This window comes from Kogia breviceps, chromosome 17 (assembly GCF_026419965.1).
Source record: "Kogia breviceps isolate mKogBre1 chromosome 17, mKogBre1 haplotype 1, whole genome shotgun sequence".
Taxonomy (NCBI): Eukaryota; Metazoa; Chordata; class Mammalia; order Artiodactyla; family Physeteridae; genus Kogia; species Kogia breviceps.
In genome coordinates, this window is record NC_081326.1 from 27,241,665 (window position 1) to 27,266,033 (window position 24,369).

Sequence of the window (24,369 nt, forward strand, 5' to 3'; positions counted from 1 at the left end):
CTTGCTTAAATGATTTTGAGTGAGTGAGCAATTGGGCAAAGGCCCTGGCTTGTAAATGCTTCGGAGGAAATGGTTAACAAGGTCAAAAGCTACTGAAAATTCAGGTAAGATAAGAACTGAAAGGCACCCATTGAATTTAACAACAAAGAGATTATTTATTGTTGATCTTTGACAGAATGATTTCTGGGAAATAGAGCTGTATTCAGACTGCTGTGTGATGGAGTGAATGGAAGGGATGGAAGTGTGATAGAAAACTCTTTGAAAGAGTGAGAACTAATGCATCAAACTTTTTCCCTGTGAACACACAGGGAGAGAGGAGTGTTTGGTAGAAGCGAGCAAGAAAAGATACAGTATTAAGGAGTAGTTTTTTGTTTTAAAAAATGGCAGTGACCTAAAGGGTGGTCAGCTGCTGATGGGCAGGAGCCAGGAGAGAGATTGGCAAGCCGTACAGGAGAGAGGGGCAACTGTTGGTCGTGGTTTAGGAGAAGGCAAGTCTTACCACCTACCCCATTATCCAAGTGTGAAACCAGTAGTTATCCAATCAGCAACTAAATTCTATCATTTTTATTGTAACATATTTAACAAAATTCTTCCACATTTATTATTATTATTATTATTTTAACAAGGTCTTTCTTCAGCAGTAGGTTTTGGAAATTTATGAGAAAGGGAGGCTACATCTGAATACTAGGAAGGGAGAGTATTATGGTTGAAGGTGAGGCGTAGCGGTTATAAGTTAGCACTTATCCCCATGAAATTAAAGAATTCTATTGAGAAGTCTCATCAGTCAACCTGGTAATTTGCAACTATTTGAGGGGTACTCATGAATTTCCACTGCAGGGATTATTTAGCCTCTGGCCAGTTCCAGCTCATCACTTTTATAGTACCCCCCAGGTACAGCTCTAGTTGGCTGTCACTGTGAGTCTCCCACATCAAGCCTGAGACCACGCCCCTTTATCCAGGTACCGTCTTTTTCCCCTGCCAGCACCTTCCTTCCTCATTGCTGCCCAAGGCCTGCTCTGGTCACCACTCACACACTGGGGACTCATTCTTGGCAACCGTCATGCCCCCAAAGGTAGACTCTCACTCTGGGAGTAAAACCTCAGCAAGTTGCCTTCCCGTGGATCTGCTGCCAGGGCAGGAGAGAAAAGCACCCTGGGATCCTAGAGTCACTGGGCCGGGTGGTGAAACTGACCAGGCTCCTCCCCTGTGGGCCAGGCGTTCTTTGTCCCAAGAAAGTTGTCAGCAGAGGGCAACTGGGTACACGGCATGTCCACAACCTGGGATGCCCTACCTCAGGAAGACAGGGTGGGGCATGACAGGAGTTTTTGCTCTTATTATGTAAGTTCCTACATAATATTCTTGATTTTTGCCTTTTGGCCCACAAAGCCTAAAATATTTACTATCTAGCACTTTACAGAAAAAGTTTGCCTATCCTTGATCTAGTGAATGGAATGTAGAAAATTATAAAGATGATATCCAAAAGTAGTTCTGAATATGATGTGTGTTGCAAGCGATTTGGTTTGAGAAAGATAAATTCTCTTCGGAGCAAAACCACTGAAATCTGGAAGTGATCCCCTGTTTGGGAAAAATTAAGAACCAGTGGCTAGAATTATGCTTGGAACCTAAATGCTTACTGAATATTGAATATTAAATTAGAAATAGTTGCAACTAAGGATAAAACTAGAAAATGGCTTCATAGCCCATTTTATGGGTGGTATACTTGGTTATGTTTCTTTTTTCCTCTAATTTAAAATTTGTTTCTGATCACAAAACTAAGACATGACCAAATAAAACATTTAAATGATGCAGAAACCTTTAAAGTACCCCTTAAGCTTACCACAGAGAGAGTGGTGTCTAAATATTATTCCAATGGCATATATTTGAGAGCTTCTCTCAGTCATTGTTCTAGGCACTGGGTGTTCAGAGGGGCAAGAGAGCCCAAGACGCTGCTGCTGTGGAGCTAGTGTTACAGCAGGCTGACCAGCAGTGGCCTTGCATTAAAAACCTACTCAATAATGTCAGATAGTGACAGGTTCTATGAGAGGAAGGTGACACTTTATGCAGATAGAAGAAAGAATTTTCATGGAGCTGTGTCACCACATACTTTAAGGAGATTTCTGCTAAAATCTTCTGGATGTGTGTTTTCTAAATTGCAAAAATGGACAGAACTTCATTTTGTGCTCTGGGCATGATATTAGGCTGAAAGTTCCTCTGCTCTTGATTGAATTTCTGTTTTCTGATGATTTGGAATTCTGTAAATTAGTAACTTTAAAAAACTTTACGTATTATTCTGTCTTCCTCTGCTAACTGTACTTACTGAGTTGCCAGTACTGTTGATGAAAGGTGAATAATTAAGAACTTAAAAGGCACAATAGGGACTTCCGTGGTGGTGCAGTGGTTAAGACTCTACACTGCCAATGCAGGGGGCCCGGAGTTCCATCCCTGGTCAGGGAACTAGATCCCACATGCATGTCTCAACTAAGAGTTCGCATGCCACAACTAAGGAGCCTGCGTGCCACAACTAAGGAGCCTATGTGCCCCAACTAAGGAGCCGGTGAACCTCAACTAAGGAGCCCTGGAGCCACAACTGAGGAGCCGTCGAGCCACAACTGAGGAGCCCACCTGCTGCAACTAAGACCCAGTGCAACTAAATAAATAAATACATAAATAAATAAATATATATTTTTAAAAAGATACCTTCTTTTTAAAAAAACACAATAATTGAGAAAAGAAACAACTTTATGTATATATGTGACCTTTTAAAGTAAAACTTGTCTGTAATTTTTTTGATTATAAGAAGGAACCATTTTTCAGATTGTCTTAGTTTGTTATCTTTTATTTTTGCTTTTTCATGGAAGGTGGGAACAGAGAAAAGATCCTCATGGTAGAACCTATTATGTGGATCATAACACTCGAACGACCACATGGGAGAGGCCACAACCTTTACCTCCAGGGTAATGTAGCATCTTATGCATGTTTTATACATGTAATTTTAAAAGTTTATTTAATACAATATAAAATGATTCATTCTACATGTTATGTTTCCTTGATTTGCTTTTGTGAATAATGAATGTTCAGTAGATGAGATTTGTTACATTGTGTCTCTTTTACAGTTAGTCTGAAGGGCTTCCAAGAGATTGTCAAACATTGGCATGAGTTTACTGAGAGTAGTTGTAGAATTTTGATCCAGTTTCAGTCCTTGTTATTTTTTAAGGAATGAAAGTCATATTTAGGATAGTTTATATGTATGGTTCTCCATAGATAGGGATCTAAACTATGCTATTGAATGATACATAATAAATATTAGTGTCATTCAAAATTATTATCTAAAAGATTGCTGCAAGTAAAATTGTATTACATTATGACTAAAATTATAGAGGGTTTTAAATGAAAAAGCATTTCTGTTACATACTAAAAAAAGTTTATGCTCTTAAGTGGTCATTCAAGGTCATTCACAAACTGTCCTTCCAGATGCAACTCAGGGTCCACCAATATAAAACATATTCAAAGTCCAGAAAATTCAGGACAAGAACTATGTTATTTTTGTGAGATTGGTTGCTGAAAGGATACTGAAATCATATAAATTAATGACACAGATTGGCTTAAGGTGAACTAAACTCTGGAGGATGGGGAGAATTCTGGCTGGTAGAGAAGGGCATTCTGTTCTGACGGGATATTAAAACAAAGGCATGACAGAATGAAACATACGGCACATTTGGGGCCAGCAAGTAATTGATTTGGCTCTCATATGGGTCCCTTGAAAGACCTTAAGGGAGGTAAGCCTGAAATGGTGAATGGGTTCATTTTTATGCCATGATAGGTGGAACGGCATGGCTCAATCTGCACTTTAGTTCAGCAGCAGTGTACCTGTGAAAGGTAGGTTAAAAAGCTATATAAGTTGAGTTAAAACCCTTTACATGGGCAGGAATGATAGCGGCAGATTGCTAGGTATGCAGTAAACACTCAGTAAATGTTTATCAAAAAAAGAGGGAGAAAGGATAGTCATACTGTTACTGTTCAGTCTATGGCCTCTTTTTTAGACAGCCCTTAGAAATCGTATAGGGAAGAATGGGAAGGTAGTTTAGCTAAAATAGATAGCAAGTTACACGTTCATAATTTTTCTGAAGAGTATCAGTATTTATATTCTTTTAAACTTAGCTCTTGGACTTGAGTTTTTAATTATTTAAGTGAAGTATTACCTAACTACTTTCCAGTTTCTTATAGTAAGAGATTATTTATTTCCATTTTTACTATTGTTTATTTTATTTTTCATAGTTGGGAAAGAAGAGTTGATGATCGGGGAAGAGTTTATTATGTGGATCATAACACCAGGACAACAACCTGGCAGCGGCCTACCATGGAATCTGTGCGGAATTTTGAACAGTGGCAGTCTCAGCGGAACCAGCTGCAGGGAGCTATGCAACAGTTCAACCAACGATACCTCTACTCGGTAATTAGGAAATTATAAGATGTTAATACAGCTTCTCCTGCAGACTTTTCCCTTTTCTATCTTGGTGATTTTTTCTTAAATGTTATAGATTACAAGGTATTTTTTAGTTGATTTTCAGTAAATAATTAGTATTTCTGATATACATAAGCACTTTTAAGATTCTTTTTTTAAATTATAGTTTACTGTCATAACTATACAATCAGGTTTTTGTCCTTATTAAGTGGTAGTTTCATAAATGCAATTTCTTAATAAAACAACTTGTCTTTACCAGTTCCCAGTCTTCTACTTTTAGTTATAATCATTTGGTTTGCTTTAAACAAAACCAGTTACCTCCTGATTTTACTTAAGGCCAGTCTTGCCATATTCCAACTATTCTGATTCCCATCCCAAATTCTCAGAAATGCTTTCATCTGTTTTGCCCCACCAAATATATATTCTTGGGATTGGAGGTAGTTTTGTCCAAAAAAAATCTAATGCTGTCTGAAACTTTGACCAGTTGGTGATCTATTTATTGCCATAAGCAAACATCCACAAGAATGGGGGGTGGAGGGGACTTCTGTTAAATAGGTGTGATCGCAAGAAGTAGAAAATATAAATTTTAAGTACTGGGCATCTCTAGATAATGTTTTGAGACAACTTGAAACCCCAAAACGTAGAAAGGAATTAGGGAAGATACAAAAAGAAAATGTAACTCTTCAGAACCCTACCTCAGGATGGCTCATTCGAATCCCCTTTCTTCAGGGGTTAAATAATAAGTTCTCGTCTGCAGGTTGATCCTCTCCTGCTTGTCTATAGCCAGCAGACAGAGAGTGGGCCGCCGCAGCGCGCACAGCATCTTGCGCTGTAAACTGCTGGTTCTTCAGCAACTTATACAGAAGTCTGTGGTCAGGTTCCATCGTTAGCTGTATATAGCAAACAAATTATGTACTGTGTGTGTTTGTTTTGGTTGGACTTTGTTGTATGTATGAAAACCTTGGGGGAACAGGGCAGAATTAGGCAAGTTGAGTATGAGAAGTCTGTTCGACACAGAACAACATCTTTAGACAGATTGAGGTTTATTATCTAAATAATACTGAGTACAATTAACAGTATCTATTACAAGCTTATAAAATATTTATCAAGATACCTACATTTTATCATTAAGAAATGATTTTTCATGTAATGATTTTTATATTTGACATTCTTTAAAAATTGATGGTAAAATGTTTATATATTTTTAATGTATTTTTGGGTTGCAGTAATGTGTATGCATTAATATATGTATGAATATATAAAAGATATTAATACTAAGGTAAAAGTTTATTTGTATAAAGATAATTCTAGTGTTTAATATTATTTATTAATAGGCATTTGTGTGTTTTTTTGTTTCTTTTGATTTTTTTTAACATCTTTATTACAGTATAATTGCTCTACAATGGTTTGTTAGTTTCTGCTTTATAACAAAGTGAATCAGTTATACATATACATATGTTCCCATATCTCTTCCCTCTTGCGTCTCCCTCCCTCCCTCCCACCCTCCCTATCCCACCCCTCTAGGTGGTCCCAAAGCACCGAGCTGATCTCCCTGCGCTATGCGGCTGCTTCCCACTAGCTGTCTATTTTAGGTTTGGTAGTGTATATATGTCCATGCCACTCTCTCACTTTGTCCCAGCTAACCCTTCTCCCTCCGCATATCCTCAAGTCCATTCTCTAGTAAGTCTGTGTCTTTATCCCCATCTTACCCCTAGGTTCTTCATGACTTTTTTTTTTTCTTAGATCCATATATATGTGTTAATATACGGTATTTGTTTTTCTCTTTGGGACTTACTTCACTCTAGGTCCATCCACCTCACTACAAATAACTAAATTTCGTTTCTTTTTATGGCTGAGTAATATTCCATTGTATATATGTGCCACATCTTCTTTATCCATTCATCTGTTGATGGACACATAGGTTGCTTCCATGTCTTGGCTATTGTAAATAGAGCTGCAGTGAACATTTTGGTACATGACTCTTTTTGAATTATAGTTTTCTCAGGGTATATACCCAGTAGTGGCATTGCTGGGTCATATGGTAGTTCTATTTGTAGTTTTTTAAGGAACCTCCATACTGTTTTCCATAGTGGCTGTATCAATTTACATTCCCACCAACAGTACAAGAGGGTTCCCTTTTCTCCACACCCTCTCCAGCATTTATTGTTTCTAGATTTTTTTGATGATGGCCATTCTGACCAGTGTGAGATGATATCTCATTGTAGTTTTGATTTCCATTTCTCTAATGATTAATGATGTTGAGCATTCTTTCATGTTGGCAATCTGTATATCTTCTTTGGAGAAATGTCTATTTAGGTCTTCTGCCCATTTTTGGAATGGGTTGTTGGCTTTTTTGTTATTGAGCTGCTTGTAAATTTTGGAGATTAATCCTTTGTCAGTTGCTTCATTTGCAAATATTTTCTCCCATTCTGAGGGTTGTCTTGGTCTTGTTTATGGTGTCCTTTGCTGTGCAAAAGCTTTTAAGTTTCATTAAATCCCATTTGTTTATTTATGTTTTTATTTCCATTTGTCTAGGAGGTGGGTCAAAAAGGATCTTGCTGTGATTTATGTCATAGAGTGTTCTGCCTAGGTTTTCCTCTAAGAGTTTGATAGTTTCTGGCCTTACATTTAGGTCTTTAATCCATTTTGAGCTTATTTTTCTGTATGGTGTTAGGGAGTGTTCTAATCTCATAATTTTACATGTACCTGTCCAGTTATCCCAGCACCACTTATTGAAGAGGCTGTCTTTTCTACACTGTATATCCTTGCCTCCTTTATCAAAGATAAGGTGACCATATGTGCGGAGGTTTATCTCTGGGCTTTCTATCCTGTTCCATAGTCTATACTTCTGTTTTTCTGCCAGTACCATACTGTTTTGATTACTCTAGCTTTGTAGTATACTCTTAAGTCAGGGAGCCTGATTCCTCCAGCTCCATTTTTCGTTCTCAAGGTTGCTTTGGCTATTTGGGGTCTTTTGTGTTTCCATACAAATTGTGAAATTTTTTGTTCTAGTTCTGTAAAAAATGCGAGTGGTAGTTTGATAGGGGTTGCATTGAATCCGTAGATTGCTTTTGGTAGTAGAGTCATTTTCACAATGTTGATTTTTCCAATCCAAGAACATGGTATATCTCTCCATCTATTTGTATCCTCTTTAATTTCTTTCATCAGTGTCTTATAATTTTCTGCATACAGGTCTTTTGTCTCAGGTAGGTTTATTCCTAGATATTTTATTCTTTTTGTTGCAATGGTAAATGGGAGTGTTTTCTTAATTTCACTTTCAGATTTTTCATCATTAGTGTATAGGAATGCCAGAGATTTCTTTGCATTAATTTTGTATCCTGCTACTTTACCAAATTCATTGATTAGCTTGAGTAGTTTTCTGGTAGCATCTTTATAATTCTCTATGTAGAGTATCTTGTCATCTGCAAACAGTGAAATCTTTACGTCTTCTTTTCCTATTTGGATTCCTTTTATTTCTTTTTCTTTTCTGATTGCCGTGGCTAAAACTTCCAAAACTATGTTGAATAATAGTGGCGAGAGTGGGCAACCTTGTCTTGTTCCTGATCTTAGTGGAAATGGTTTCAGTTCTTCATCATTGAGAGCGATGCTGGCTGTGGGTTTGTCATATATGGCCTTACTATGTTGAGGAAAGTTCCCTCTATGCCTACTTTATGTTTTCATAAATGGGTGTTGAATTTTGTCAAAAGCTTTCTCTGCATCTATTGAGATGATCATATGGTTTTTCTCCTTCAATATGTTAATATGGTGTATCGGGTTGATTGATTTGCGTATATTGAAGAATCCTTGCATTCCTAGAATAAACCCCACTTGATCATGGTGGATGATCTTTTTAATGTGTGGTTGGATTGTTTGCTAGTATTTTGTTGAGGATTTTTGCATCATATTGGCCTGGAGTTTTCTTTCTTTGTGACATCTTTGTCTGGTTTTGGTATCACAGTGATGGTGGCCTCGTAGAATGAGTTTGGGAGTGTTCCTCCCTCTGCTATATTTTGGAAAAGTTTGAGAAGGATAGGTGTTATCTCTTCTCTAAATGTTTGATAGAATTCGCCTGTGAAGCCATCTGGTCCTGGGCTTTTATTTGTTGGAACATTTTTAATCACAGTTTCAATTTCAGTGCTTGTGATTGGTCTGTCCATATTTTCTGTTTCTTCCTGGTTCAGTTTCGGCAGGTTGTGCAATTCTAAGAATTTGTCCATTTCTTCCAGGTTTTCCATTTTATTGGCATAGAGTTGCATGTAGTAATCTCTCATGATCCTTGGTATTTCTGCAGTGTCAGTTGTTACTTCTCCTTTTTCATTTCTAATTCTATTGATTTGAGTCTTCTCCCTTTTTTTCTTGATGAGTCTGGCTAATGGTTTGTCAATTTTGTTTATCTTCTCAAAGAACCAGCTTCTAGTTTTATTGATCTTTGCTATAGTTTCATTCATTTCTTTTTCATTTATTTCTGATCTGATCTTTATGATTTCTTTCCTTCTGTTAGCTTTGGGGTTTTTTTGTTCTTCTTTCTCTAATGGCTTTAGGTGCAAGGTTAGGTTGTTTATTTGAGATGTTTCCTGTTTCTTAAGGTAGGATTGTATTGCTATAAACTTCCCTCTTAGAACTGCTTTTGCTGCATCCCATAGGTTTTGGGTCATCCTGTCTCCATTGTCATTTGTTTCTAGATATTTTTTGATTTCCTCTGATTTCTTCAGTGATCACTTCGTTATTAAGTAGTGTATTGTTTAGCCTCCATGTGTTTGTATTTTTTACAGATCTTATCCTGTAATTGATATCTAGTCTCATAACATTGTTGTCGGAAAAGATACTTGATATGATTTCAGTTTTCTTAAATTTACCAAGGCTTGATTTGTGACCCAACATATTATCTATCCTGGAGAATGTTCCATGAGTACTTGAGAAAAATGTGTATTCTGTTGTTTTTGGATGGAACGTCCTATAAATATCAATTAAGCACATCTTGTTTAATGTATCATTTAAAGCTTGTGTTTCCTTATTTATTTTCATTTTGGATGATCTGTCCATTGGTGAAAGTGGGATGTTAAAGTCCCCTACTATAATTATGTTACTGTCGATTTCCCCTTTTAAGGCTGTTAGTATTTGCCTTATCTATTGAGGTGCTCCTATGTTGGGTGCATAAATATTTACAATTGTTATATCTTCTTCTTGGTATGATCCCTTGATCATTATGTAGTGTCCTTCTTTGTCTCTCGTTAATAGTGTTTATTTTAAAGTCTATTTTGCCTGATATAAGAATTGCTACTCCAGCTTTCTTCTGATTTCCATTTGCATGGAATATCTTTTGCCATCCCCTCACTTTCAGTCTGTATGTGTCCCTAGGTCTGAAGTGGGTCTCTTGTAGACAGCTTATATACAGGTCTTGTTTTGTATCCTTTCAGCCAGTCTGTGTCTTTTGGTGGGAGCATTTGATCATTTACATTTAAGGTAATTATCGATATGTATATTCCTTTTCCCATTTTCTTAATTGTTTTGGGTTTGTTATTGTAGGTCTTTTCTTTCTCTTGTGTTTCTTTCCTAGAGAAGTTCCTTTAGCATTTGTTGTAAACCTGGTTTGGTGGTGCTGAACTCTCTCAGCTTTTGCTTGTCTGTAAAGGTTTTAATTTCTCCATCAAATCTGAATGAGATCCTTGCTGGGTAGAGTAATCTTGGTTGTCGGTTTTTCTCCTTCATCTTTTAAAATATGTCCTGCCACTCCCTTCTGCGGAGTGTTTCTGCTGAAAGAAACACTCAGAGTTTCTGCAGACTTTCTGCTGAAAGATCAGCTGTTAACGTTATGGGGATTCCCTTGCATGTTATTTATTTTTCCCTTGCTGCTTTTAATATGTTTTCTTTGTATTTCATTTTTGATAGTTTGATTAATATGTGTCTTGGCATGTTTCTCCTTGGATTTGTCCTATATGGGACTCTCTGTGCTTCCTGGGCTTGATTAACTATTTCTTTTCCCATATCAGGGAAGTATTCAACTGTAATCTCTTCAAATATTTTCTCAGTGCCTTTCTTTTTCTCTTCTTCTTCTGGGACCCCTATAATTCGAATGATGGTGCGTTTAATGTTATCCCAGAGGTCTCTGAGACTGTCCTCAGTTCTTTTCATTCTTTTTTCTTTATTCTGCTTTGCAGTAGTTATTTCCACTATTTTATATTCCAGGTCACTTATCCGTTCTTTTGCCTCAGTTATTCTGCTATTGATCCCTTCTAGAGTATTTTTAATTTCATTTATTGTGTTGTTCATCATTGCTTGTTTCCTCTTTAGTTCTTGTAGCTCCTTGTTAAATGTTTCTTCATTTTCTCTATTTCCAAGATTTTGGATCATCTTTACTATCATTATTGTGAATTCTTTTTCAGGTAGACTGCCTATTTCCTCTTCATTTGTTAGGTCTGGTGGGTTTTTACCTTGCTCCTTCATCTGCTGTGTGTTTTTGTGTCTTCTCATTTTGCTTATCTTACTGTGTTTGGGGGGTCTCCTTTTTGCAGGCTGCAGGTTCGTCATTTCCGTTGTTTTTGGTGTCTGTCCCCAGTGGCTAAAGTTGATTCAGTGGGTTGTGTAGGCTTCCTGGTGGAGGCAACTAGTGCCTGTGTTCTGGTGGATGAGGCTGGACCTTGTCTTTCTGGTGGGCATGTCCACGTCTGGTGGTGTGTTGTGGGGTGTCTGCAGCCTTATTATGATTTTAGGCAGCCTCTCTGCTAATGGATGGGGTTATGTTCCTGTCTTGCTAGTTATTTGGCATAGGGTGTCCAGCACTGTAGCTTGCTGGTCGTTCAGTGAAGCTGGTTGTTGGTATTGAGCTGGAGATCTCTGGGAGATTTTCGCAGTTTGATATTACAGGGAGCTTAGATGTCTCTTGTGGACCAGTGTTCTAAAGTGGCTTTCCCACATCAGAGGCATAGCACTGACTCCTGGCTGGAGCCCCAAGAGCCTTTCGTCCACACGGCTCAGAATAAAAGGGAGAAAAAGTAGAAAGAAAGAAAGAAGATAAAATAAAATAAAGTAAGATTAAATAAAGTTATTAAAATAAAAAAATAATTAAGAAAAAACTTTTTTTAAAGTAAAAAACAAACAAAAAAACTGGACAGACAGAACTCTAGGACAAATGGTGAAAGCAAAGCTATACAGACAAAGTCTCACGCAGAATCATACACATATACATCACAAAAAAGAGGAAAAGGGGAAAAAAATAATATATCTTGCTCTCAAAGTCCACCTCCTCAATGTGGGATGATTCTTTGTCTATTCAGATGTTCCACAGATGTAGGGTACATCAAGTTGATTGTGGAGATTTAATCTGCTGCTTCTGTGGCTGTTGGGAGAGATTTCCCTTTCTCTTCTTTTTTTGCACAGCTGCTGGGGTTCAGCTTTGGATTTGGCCCCACCTCTGACTGTAGGTTGTCTGAGGGTGCCTGTTCTTCACTAAGACAGGACGGGGTTAAAGGAGCAGCTGATTTGGGGACTCTTGCTCGCTCAGGCTGGGGAGTGGGAAGGGTACGGATGCAGGGTGAGCCTGTGGCGGCAGAGGCCGACATTACACTGCACTAGCCTGAGGCGTGCCGTGCGTTCTCCAGGGGATGTTGTCCCTGGATCACGGAACCCTGGCAGTGGTGGGCTGCGCAGGCTCCCAGGAGAGGAGGTGTGGATGGTGACCTGTGCTCGCACACAGGCTTCTTGGGGGCGGCAGCTGCAGCCTTAGCATCTCATGCCCATCTCTGGGTTCCGCGCTGTTAGCCGCGGCTCGTGCCCGTCTCTGGAGCTCCTTTAAGCAGCGCTGTTAATCTCCTCTCTTCGCACACCAGGAGACAAAGAGGCAAGAAAGTCCGGGCTAGCCGTGGTGCACTAACCCATTCAGGCTGTGTTCATGCATCCAGTCCTCTCTCTGCAATCCAATGGAAGCCCGAACCTCAGCTCCCAGCCCCAACCCGCCCCGGCAGTTGAGCAGACAAGCCTCTCGGGCTGGTGAGTGCCAGTCGGCACCGATCCTCTGTGCGGGAATATCTCCGCTTTGCCCTCCACACCTGTTGCTGCATTCTCCTCCGCGGCTCCAAAGCTTCCCCCCTCCGCCATCTGCAGTCTCTGCCCGTGAAGGGGCTTCCTAGTGTGTGGAAACCTTTCCTCCTTCACAGCTCCCTCCCACTGGTGCCGGTCCCGTCCCTTTTGTTTTGTCTCTATTTTTTCTTTTTTCTTTTGCCCTACCCAGTTACGTGGGGAGTTTCTTGCCTTTGGGGAGGTCTGAGGTCTTCTGCCAGCGTTCAATGGGTATTCTATAGGAGCAGTTCCACATGTAGATGTGTTTCTGATGTATCTGTGGGGAGGAAGGTGATCTCCGCGTCTTACTCTTCCACCATCTTCCTCCCAATCTAGGCATTTGTTTTAAAGAGAACTGTGTTAATTATTTTATTTTTAAACAAATAATATTACCTCATTTTAACACTACAATTTTCTTTCTTTTTTTTTCTTCCATTTTTAAAGTCTTTATTGAATTTGTTACAATATTGCTTCTGTTTTATGTTTTGGTATTTTGGCAGTGTGGCATGTGGGAACTTAGCTCCCCCATCAGGGATCCAACCCACACCCACTAACTTAGCTCCCCCATCAGGGATCCAACCCACACCCGCTAACACTACAATTTTCTATATGATCTTTTCTCCTGTCATTTCACTCCTGTGGACTATTATGGAAGGGCTAAGAGATTAAAGTACTGATGTCGATATATTATTTCTAAATCATTTTAGAAAAACTATTAATTTTATCACTTAATTGACTCCTCTTAACTCATGACATTTTTAGGACTTTGTGTCTTGAAATTACTATATTCACATTCCTTTATTGTGTTTTTTAGAAAATTACTGTAAAATGTGATTCTGCCAAGTGCTTAGGTTTATGCTTTTATATTAAAAACCTGTTTTTTAAATTTCTCCTCCCAACCCTTTTCTCCAATTAGGCTTCAATGTTAGCTGCAGAAAATGACCCATATGGGCCTTTGCCACCAGGCTGGGGTAAGCTAATACGTTGTTGGTAAAAATATCTGAAATGTATATATAGCAAATAGTTACTAAATGCAGTGCTCACTCTGTTTTTAGAAAAAAGAGTGGATTCAACAGACAGAGTTTACTTTGTGAATCATAACACAAAAACAACCCAGTGGGAGGATCCCAGAACTCAAGGGTATGTATATACTGCAGCCTTACTTAAGTGATCTTATACATGTCTGATGATGGAATCAAGTAAACCTTGATTCAGACATTTTTAGCACCTAGAAAATGATCGCCTTGTGATTGTAACTTTATCTTTTAGCCTACAGAATGAAGAACCCCTGCCAGAAGGCTGGGAAATTAGGTATACCCGGGAAGGAGTTAGGTACTTTGTTGATCATAATACAAGAACAACAACATTCAAAGATCCTCGCAATGGGAAGTCATCTGTGTAAGTGAAGTTCTTAAATGCTATTTATTGAGGACATAAAGTTTCACTTCTAATTTAGCGCCAAGTTCAGCAACAAATTTTACTTTGTATATTAAGAAAATCTACACAAGTAATACCCTAGTATACCTGCCTTTGCTCTACTTTATTACAGAATGGATTTGTGGCACATAATTCCTTAATAAGAACAATAGCAAATATTTAGTGATTACTATGTGCCAAGGATTCTTCTAAGCACTTTATATAAATTAGCTTTTTATCTTCCAAAAATTCCTTGAGGTAGATACTGTTATTTTTCAAGTGTGGAAACTGAGGCTTAGGGAGCATAACTAACTTATGCAAAATCATAATGGCAAGTAATGGAAGTGGTTTCAGACCAAGGCAGTCTGTCTGCAGAGTCTGTGCTCTTAACAGATGCATCATGCTGCTGCAACGTCAGAGAATGAGACATTCAACAAAATTGAATTTTCCAGGTTAAAAATAGCTTAATTAAGTATTTGAAAGATCTCTCCTTCATCCTTACACTTAGGTTTGATATCTTTGCATCAGTAAGAAAATAGAAGCAGCCATGAAGTTTTTTACAAATTCCTGCCATTACATCTATCTGCCTATCAGTATCTGTCTTCCCTCTTCATTCTAAAGATGAACTGTCCTTGTTCCTATCAAAGGCCAGTCCCTCTGGTGGCATACTAGATCTTTCCCCCTCTTTTCCAATTAACTGCTCTATCAGTGACCATGTTTCTGTCTTCCATCTTTCTCTGGTGAATTATTCTCATCATCTATTAATTCTCTTAGATTGAGAATTAACAAGTAGAAATCCATAACTCTTCAACTTATAAATCCGTTCAGTGAAAATTCATTTTTATTGCCACCCTTTACAAGAAAACTAACTGAAGGAGTTGTCTTTGTATTGCTGTTTCTAATTTCTCTCTCAGACCGACAACAAGGAAGTTTCACTGACCCTGACCTTACTAAGGGTACAAGTGGCCTTCATATAATTGAGAGGTTGTTTTGCAGTTCTCTTTTGACACAATAAGGAGGATTTGACAAAAATTTCTCTCTCCTGGCAAAAGTATCAATAGTACAGGGACTCAACTTTCATGATTTCCTTCTGCCTTTTTGGTCTTACTTCTTCCTCTGTTTTTTGGGGTCCTCCTTTTCTCTTTAGCCTGTTAACATTGAAGTACCCAGAACTCTGTCCTTAGATCGCTTTTCTTTTCTGTCCGTGCTCATTCTCTTGGTGAATCTTATCCAGTGTCATACTTTTAAAAAAATTTCTATATGCTGATGACTCACAAATGTTATCTCTAGCTTTTCACTTTTCACCTGAAATTTTGTTTCATATATTCAGCTGCTAACTTGATAACTCTGTTCATAACTCTTTCCTGATAACTGCCATCAGTCAGGCTTGTTCTACCTGGGATATTTCCGTCTCAGTTGAAGGCAACTCCACTCTTAGGTGTGCTTGAGCCAGAAATCTTGGAATTATCCTCGACTACTCTTTCTCTCTTACCTCACATACAGTCCATCAAGAATTCTAGTTACCGCACCTTCAGAAGGTATCCAGGACCAGCTGTGTCTCGCCACATCCACTGCCACCACTTTGGTCCAAGCTACCACGCTCTCTCACTTGGAGTGGTGCCTCTTAAGTATTGCTCTGCTTTCTACCCACACCTCATGTAATACTATTCTCCATAAAGCAGCAAGACTTTTTAATTTTTTTCTTTTAATTTAAGTAAAAAGTTATTCCTTTGCAGAAAACCCTTCAGTGGTTTCCATCTCAATCAGAGTGAAAAGCAAAGTACTTACAGTGGCCTCCAAGCCCTTATGGCATCTGACTCCTATTATCTCTTCAGCCTCATTTCTGATATTTCTTCTCATTCACTCTGCTTCAGCTTCCCTGGCCACTTAGCTGTACCTCAGACATCTGATGCCTCCACATCTGGGCTTTCATTTCCTCTGCTTGGTATGCTGTTTCCCTCAATATTATCTATATGGCTTACGCCCACCATGTTTTTGCTCAGATACTGCTTTATCTGTGAACACTTCTCTGTTTACCCTTTTCACAATTTAAAAATTCTTCCCCACTTCACTCGTCCTTTTTACACTGCCTTTTCTTCCTTCTAGAGGAGCGGGAGTAGTGAAATATTTATCCCCTTCTAACACTGAATATATATTGACAGTATACTTATTCATTCTGTTTCTTGTCTATCTCCTTCACTAGTACATAGGCTGCAAAAAAACAGGTATTTTAATCTGGTTTATTAACCAATAATACTCTCACTATCTAGAATAGTGCCAGGTACATACTGTGCATTTTGTAAATATTTGTTGAATGAATTCACTTGAACCTGACAACAAAAGAGAACATTTTCCATCCATTCCAAAATGTTCCCTAAGACTGTGAAAGTTCTTTATGCCTCTCTCTTGTGACTAGTCTCAATGTGACTAGAACCTATCCCTACATGCCACCCACCCTGCTTCTTCCCTCACTGACTTAGCTGAACTGGGTGACCGGATATCACTTCTTCCTAGGAACTCAATTTTGCTTTGCTTACTCTCTCCAGCAATATTTGTTTCGATTTCAGATTAGTTTTAAGATGTGGTAGAATTTCCTTTCGTGTCTCTTCTATCTAGAGCCTTTCTCCTCCTTGGATTTAAGGGTTGTCAAGAAGTTTGCTTTGAAATAGTCAGTAGTAGACTTTAGTATTTTATTTAACTAACTTTTTTTTTTTTAATAACATAGCTTTTTATTTTTGCAATCTAATATATGGTTGAAATCTAAAATGCGATTGAAACTATGACCTCCCAAAAAGTGTAGAAAAAGCAACATATACCATCCACAGACAATTCCTGTTGCCAGTCCTGGTGTTACAACAAAATTCAATTTTATATTTTTATATTGTAGGTATCATGCCTACATGGTGACATGTATCGTGCCTGTTGGTTTTTTCCTCCCCCGCAATCTACATTCCTGCAAATCCTAATGTCAGTTTATTTTTGTTTTCTAATAAAAATGTAAATCTCAATATGTTAGTGAGAATTAACCCTTTGAAACATTTTTTTCCCCTACAGTACTCTGTTAGGACTGCTGGATTATTTGAAAATCTGTCAGTTTTTTTTTAATATCCTTTTAAAAATTTTTTAAATTTTATTTTGTATTGTAATATATTTAATTTACAATGTTTAGTTTCAGGTGTACAGCAAAGTGATTTAGTTATACATATACATGTATCTATCCTTTTTCAGATTCTTTTCCCGTATAGGTTATTACAGAGTATTGAGTAGAGTTCCCTGTGCGGTACCCTTGTTGATTATCTATTTTATTTATTTTATTTTATTTTTTTATATTTTATTGCCAGGCAAAAGTATTTTTGTGTGGATTTATTTTTTTCCCCCCAATAGAAAGGTAGCTTTAATGTGCTAAAAGGATTCTTCTGACCTCTAGCTAAATTTGGGATCATACAGAAGTTCCTTGAAACATCTCAAATAGAGAGATTAGAATAATTAGATTTATTTGGTATGTTGAATTACATGGGAAGCATTGTCAAATGAGTGATGATAAACCTTCTTAGGTTATGTGGGTAAATGTTATTAATATAGATGTTCCAGAAATTATATGCAGTTCCTAAAATTGGATATGTCCTGGTATAATGTTACGTCATAATTTTAGTTATTATCTTATGATGTTATATGTTGCATAGATAACCAAATTTCTTGGTCAGTTGCATTGTAATCAGGTCTTCAACCATGCCATTTTAAGTCTTTGACATTTATATTACTCTGATGCTTTTACAAAAATGAAGAGCTTCAAGAAGGTTCATAGAAAAGACTTTTTTACAAATACAGGTTTCTGATAACTTTTAAATCATACCACCAAACTGGGTAAGAAATTATAGAATTCTGATGGAAAACCTGATGGCTTCATAAACTGCTAACAAGAGATCAGGATCAATAAGAATTAATTACATGGGACTGAATGAACTGATGAATACTATTTATGTTTTATGACTTTTGTCTGAAATAGTACTGGCTTTTAATATTTGTTTTCCAAATATGAGGAAACCTTTCCTGTTAGGCTAAGTATGACTCTGTATCATATACATAAATATTTAAATTTATTACATATTATCACTGTTTTATACATTTTTTATTTATTTCGAGTTACCAACATGTTTAATTTTGTTCCTGCTTCTCCACTCTGTTATCTGGGATTGTACCCCTTCTTCTTAAAAAATATTTTTTACTATTACCCTTTAGTTTGTTATGCTAATGACAAATCTGTTTTTGTTTTTCAATAAATGTTTTCATTTTTTTTCCAAAAGATGCTTTTGCTTGCATACAATTCTTAGGTTTGCTGTTACATCCTTTTGGCACATAAACTTTCTTTACAAAAGATCCATCCATACACAAGACCTCCCTCTTTGTGTATGTTGTGTGTCCTCATTGCTCAAGTCTCTGTTGGCCCACTAAATATATCTTTACTTCTCTCCCAACAAGTAACCTTCCTATGGTCATTTGTAGGACCCTGGTACACTCCAATTTCATGCTAAATGTTAAATATCTAGTTTTATTATGAATTAACATATGGTTTGTTTTTGTTTTTCTTTAGAACTAAAGGTGGTCCACAGATTGCTTATGAACGCAGCTTTAGGTGGAAACTTGCTCACTTCCGTTATTTGTGCCAGGTACTACGGTGGTAAATAAATCTTCTGTTCATAATCATTTAGTTTTATCCTTACCCAATACATGTCCTGTAACTTACATGATATTACGATATTATTTTTGTTTTTTAGTCTAATGCACTACCCAGTCATGTAAAGATCAATGTGTCCCGGCAGACATTGTTCGAAGATTCCTTTCAACAGGTAAGAAAAATGTTATCAGAATAAAATTGTACAGTCAGCCCTCTGTATCTGCAGGTACAGCATCCATGGATTCAGCCAGCAGTGGATAGAAAATATTCCAGGGTGGCATGGAAGAGGGACTCCAGAAAGTTTCGAAAGGCAAAATTTGAATTTTCTGCAGCCAGCAAATTCAGGCATACCTTGTTTTATTGTGCTTTAGTTTATTTCGCTTTTCAGGTACTGTGTTTTTTACAGATTGAAGGTTTGTGACAGCCCTGTGTTGAGCAGGTCTCTTGGCACCATTTTTCCAACAGCATTTGCTCACTTGGTGTCTCTGTGTCACATTTTCATAATTTCTTGAAATATTCCGAACTTTTTCATTACTGTTAATTTGTTATGGTGGTCTGTGATCAGTGATCTTTGATTTACTATTGCCAAAAGATTATGACTTGCTCAGATGATAGTTTAGTTAGCATTTTTTTAACAATAAAGTATTTTTGAATTAAGGTATGTACATTGTCTTTTTAGACAAAATGCTATTGCACAGTTAATAGACTATAATACAGTGTAAACATGACTTTTATATGCACTGGGAAACCAAAAGATTCGTGTAGATTGAGTTATTTTGATATTCTCTTTATTGCAGTGGTCTAGAACCAAACCTATAATATCGCCAAGGCATGCCTGTATTCATGTAGTGTTTATATTGTATTAGGTATTATAAGTAATTTAGAGATGATTTAAAATATATGGGAAGATATGCATAGGTTGGGCATCCTTAGATTTTGGTACCTGTGGGGGTGTCCTGGAACCAATGTACCTCGGATACTGAGAGAGACTGTACAACTTCAGTCACTGTATTCTGTATATCTAAAGGGAGTTAGGGCTTAGAAATTTTAAACCATTCAGAACACAGCTGTAACAATGACTACCACTTACTGAGTGTCCATTACATTAATAGTCATAATAAACCCCATCATGTATTGAGTGACTGCCATATGCTTAGCACTGGCACCTTAGATTTATCACTTCATTTACTTTATCCACAACATCCCTTTGCGATAGCTCCTGTTATTATCTCCATTTTGAAGGCACAGGTACCTAGGCTGAGAGACAAAACCATCCTGCCATGAATTAGATTACTAAAAGAAAGCTTATAGAGCTTCTGGAACAAGTTGACACATTTTGACACTTATTTACTTTTCTAAGACTTTATTAACTCAAACAAAAAAGACATGATAATGCTACTAAACTACTTAAAATTAGATTGGTATAGGTACTGTGTTCCATTTAAATGTTCCTCTGATAATCCTAGTGTTAATTCAATTCTCACCTCCTCTCGGTTTCTGTTTACACGTCATGATCTCAGACCTTGTTGGAGCACTCCATTTAAGATGGCAGTTCTCTGCTCACCTCCCTCACAATGCCATTCTAGCCATTTATGGTACTTCATTCTTATTAACACTTACCACTGCCTGACACACTTCGTTTATCTCCCTTACTAGAGTGAAGCTCCAAGAGATCACAACTCTTAAATTTACTGCTGCTGTGCACAGTACCTAGAACAGTGTCTTGCACATAGCAGGTATTAATAAACATTCTGTGCATGAATAAATGAATGTAATAGGTCTGCCTTTCCTGAATCATCTGCTGAATAAAGATGAAAAGTCAGAATATTGTCAGTTCTTCTTTTTCTGATGAGGTCGAGAATTTTTCTTCTCAGTCCTCTCCCAAAGTATTACAGTGATGAACTAAAATTCCCTTTGTGTCCAGGTACATAGGGACTTTTATGTGTACAAGCCAAAATGGAATAACAACTCTCTCAAGTCAGTGATGTTCAAACCCTAGCTTCATTTTGATAGCTGTTGGAGTTTGGACAAGATACTAATATAGCTGTTTATTATCACAACTTCTTTTGGTTTGAGTTGATAAATGCTTAGCTAGTCCCAAGCTCTGTGTGAACTTTGTTTTAGTAAGTAAGTGCACATCTAAATTCATGGTAGATTTTGCTTTGCTTTGTTCCCTGGCTTGGGGAGAATCGTGCTGTGCAAGACTGAGCCAATGACTTCCTGTGAAGTGGAGGTCTGCTGGTGAGCTGTGCCCCAACCCAGACCAGTCTTGGCTTTGGGAAGTTATTCATTTTTATCCAGAAGTAAAGCCTATTTACTAGTAACCTTAGTATAAGCCTTTAATGGTTATGAGAATTTAGTATAGATACTATGTTAAGATATACTTTTTTATGCTTAAATTTATAATCTTATAAATAATTCTTCACAATAGCTGAGTTTCTTTCCTACTGAGAAACGGAATGTGTGGTATAAGCAGGACCCAGAGCAATAACTTTTGCTTCTCATTAAGTGTTGCTAGCCAAAAAAATTTACAAGTCACCTTTTACAAGATTCTGGTAAAATTTGGAGAGTGACAGAGGAGGGAATATTTTCTAACCTTAAAAACTTTTCTGTGTCAAACTGTTCCTCTCTGCTACTAACCCAAAGTAGAACTACCGTTTAATATAATACCAGAAGAGGGGAAAGAGATTTATGAAAGTGTATCAGAGAAAGCTTAGGAGAGTAGGGTACATCTTTGCTACTTTGTGGAACAAACCAGTTATCTGTTGAGTTAAAAGCATTGTTGTATAAGGTAAGGAAATGTGTAATTTTTGAAAATACAGGTGACATTTAAATAAAATTGTTTTGGAGGAAACTTGTGTTATACGTGAGTGATTAAATATCCTTGTTTTTGTTTTTAATTAGATTATGGCATTAAAACCCTATGACTTGAGGAGGCGATTATATGTAATATTTAGAGGAGAAGAAGGACTTGATTATGGTGGTCTAGCAAGGTAAAATAAAAAACATATCTGCTTTGAAATAAGTGTATCTCCATTGTATGCAGTGGATATATTCTTGAAATGATACATTTTTTCAACAGCAATCCAAAATTATTTTTAAAAACAAAAATTGAAATATTCACATATGTCTAGCAGTAACCATTATTATTATTATTTTGGTTATCCTGTACATTTTCTCTGCCTATTCGGTTGACCCTTGAAAACATGGGGGTTAGGGATGCGGACCCCTACATTGTCAAAAATCTGCATACTGCTGTCTCTGCTTCAGAAACAAAGGAGTATGGGATTAATAGATACAAAATATTATACATGAAATAGATAAGCAACAAGGATTTACTGTATAGCACAGGAAATTATATTCAGTATCTTGTACAAACCTATAATGGAATATAGTCTGAAAAAATATAACTGAATCACTTTGCTGTACACCTTAAACTAACACAATATTGTAAATCAACTATATTTCAATTAAAATCAAAACAAAACAAAGGAATTGATAAGTGACTCACCCAAGGGCAGGAAGCTGAAGCAGTTTGGATAGAATCTAGACTCAAACCCTAGTTCTTTTGATTCCACACACTGTTATCTCTAATTGAACACAAACTTTTCCCCCCACTTAGTTAATTTAAAGATTTGTAAAATGAAAATAGAGGTACTATGTTTATTGAAAACAATCCACATATAAGGGGACCTGCAAAGTTCAAAAGCATGTTTTTCAAGGGACCCTGTATATAAATTTGAATATATGTGTGATAGTGTACATATTTGCTGTTTTTAAAAACAGAATTGATCATACAATATGCACTATATAGCAGCTTGATTTTGTTATTTTGTATATCATGGACATCTTTCCATATCATATATAGAGCTAGTACTAATGGTTGCACAATACTCCATTGTCTGGAGATAGCATAATTAATGGATCAGCATCCATAAGGTTGTTTCTTATTCTTTGCTAGTATATCAGTTTATGCTGGTTTTATGTTTGTGTTTTTAATCCAGTCTGAGTCCTTTTGAGAATAAAGTTTTCCACATTCACTAAGTATATTGTTAACAGGCACTTGTGAAGCAATAAGAATGGGCAGTCCCTTTTATTTAATTTTTTCCCCTCAATTGCTTTGCCCAAACCTAATTTGACAGCAATTTATTTTTTAGTAAAACACTTTCACTAAATATTTCCATAGAATTAAACTTGCTTTTCATAGAAACAAATCTTTTTGAACTCATTTCACAGGTGTACAGAATTACATAATCACAATTTTAGTACAGCTGGCTTTTAAAAAGAGTTATGGGACTGGGTACAACTGGTGGAGGTAGATATGTGGGATTATCAGAGCTGGTTGTGTTAACATATTTTCTCATCTAAAACATTATTAAGTTTTTTCAGAAAAGAAACACTTCCTGTCACAATGGATATTCATATCACATCTATTGTGATTTGTCTCAATTTCAGAAATGTTCAGACATTTAAAAGAAAGGTACATCTTAGAAATGAAATATGCTATCATTTTTACAGTGTCTGACTTTAACAGTCGCATTCTTATCTGAACCCTTTTTTACCTTAACTGTTTGGGTTTTATTTTATATTTTGATGGTTTTAATGCATATAATGTATGTAGTCAGTTACTCCACACCATGATTTTCTTATTCCCAAATTCTTTATTTTGATTCATGTATTGGTTTTGGCTTAGTCAGGAGTTCACAAGGGTGACATATTCCTGTAGTTTTGCATGCTTGAGAACATGTTTTCTGTTGCTTTAGTATTTAAACAACAACTTCACTAGATATACGTTTCTCACACAACACTAGTTCTTCCAGTACTCTGTAGACATTGTTTTCCTGTCTTCTAGTATTGAATGTAAGCACTATGAAGTGGGAGGCCAGCCCCTTGTAGGAAGCTTTTTCCTCTGGGTGCCCACATAGGCCTTTTCTTTGAAGTTCATTAATTTCATTGTTGATTGTTTTATGTCTTTTTTTTAGAAACATATTAAGATCTTCCTTAATTTAAGGGAAATTTTCTTCTATTATGTCTTTGAATATTTTTTCTGTTCCATTTGTTCCATTTTTCTTCAGGAACATCAATCATGGGTATGTGAAATCTCCTTTGTCAGTCTTACATGTCTGTCATCTTTTCTCTGATCATTTTTATCTTTGTGCTTTTTCATTTTGTTTTGATTTTTCTGAAGCCTATCCTCATGTCACTGTTTGCAGTACTGCCCTACATTTTGCTGCTTCTAATGTGATTTTTCATTGTTAGTGGTTTTACTGTTTTCTTCTCTAGGCTCTGCTAGCTCATTTGTCGCCTAATAATTTTTTCAACCTCCTGTAACTCTTTAGTTCATTTGAGAGTATATGGAAGAGTATGTTGAAAGGGAACTCTTTGCCTCTTGCTAGTTAGAATTTTTCCTTCTTTTTTCTTACCATTAGAGTATAGGTTAGATGCCATGTTGTAGTCATTCTTTTTTTGAATTTACTGAGTTTTCTCTGGGCTGTTGTTTTGCTAAAAGTGATCTGCAACAACTGGGAATTTTACTTCTAGTTTTTGTGTCTAAACACATTCTCACTAGATCAGTTCAGTCCTCTTCCCTGGGTACATGTCTTACTTCTGCCTCATTACAGTGCGAAGTCGACTTGGTTCAGCTACTTATGTTGGGACTGGATTTCATTTTATAAATTGGTGTTTATCATTTCTCAGTTGATTTAGACTCCCTTCTCTACCCTTCAGTAAGTTTCCAAGATTGTGTTTTAAAAGTTTTGGA

General features: G+C 36.9%; 1 protein-coding gene across 6 annotated transcripts in view; it reads left to right on the forward strand.

The window, feature by feature from the left end:
• WWP1 (WW domain containing E3 ubiquitin protein ligase 1) overlaps positions 1–24,369 on the forward strand; it is a 122,974-nt gene that overhangs the window by 76,602 nt on the left and 22,003 nt on the right. For all 6 annotated transcript variants that reach the window (XM_059043562.2, XM_067017542.1, XM_067017546.1 and 3 more), the window contains 8 exons: positions 2,859–2,954; positions 4,276–4,450; positions 13,434–13,488; positions 13,573–13,657; positions 13,787–13,915; positions 18,525–18,600; positions 18,709–18,780; positions 21,513–21,601. In XM_059043562.2, the coding sequence (XP_058899545.1) occupies positions 2,859–2,954; positions 4,276–4,450; positions 13,434–13,488; positions 13,573–13,657; positions 13,787–13,915; positions 18,525–18,600; positions 18,709–18,780; positions 21,513–21,601 (777 nt within the window). The remainder of the gene's footprint in view (positions 1–2,858; positions 2,955–4,275; positions 4,451–13,433; positions 13,489–13,572; positions 13,658–13,786; positions 13,916–18,524; positions 18,601–18,708; positions 18,781–21,512; positions 21,602–24,369) is intronic.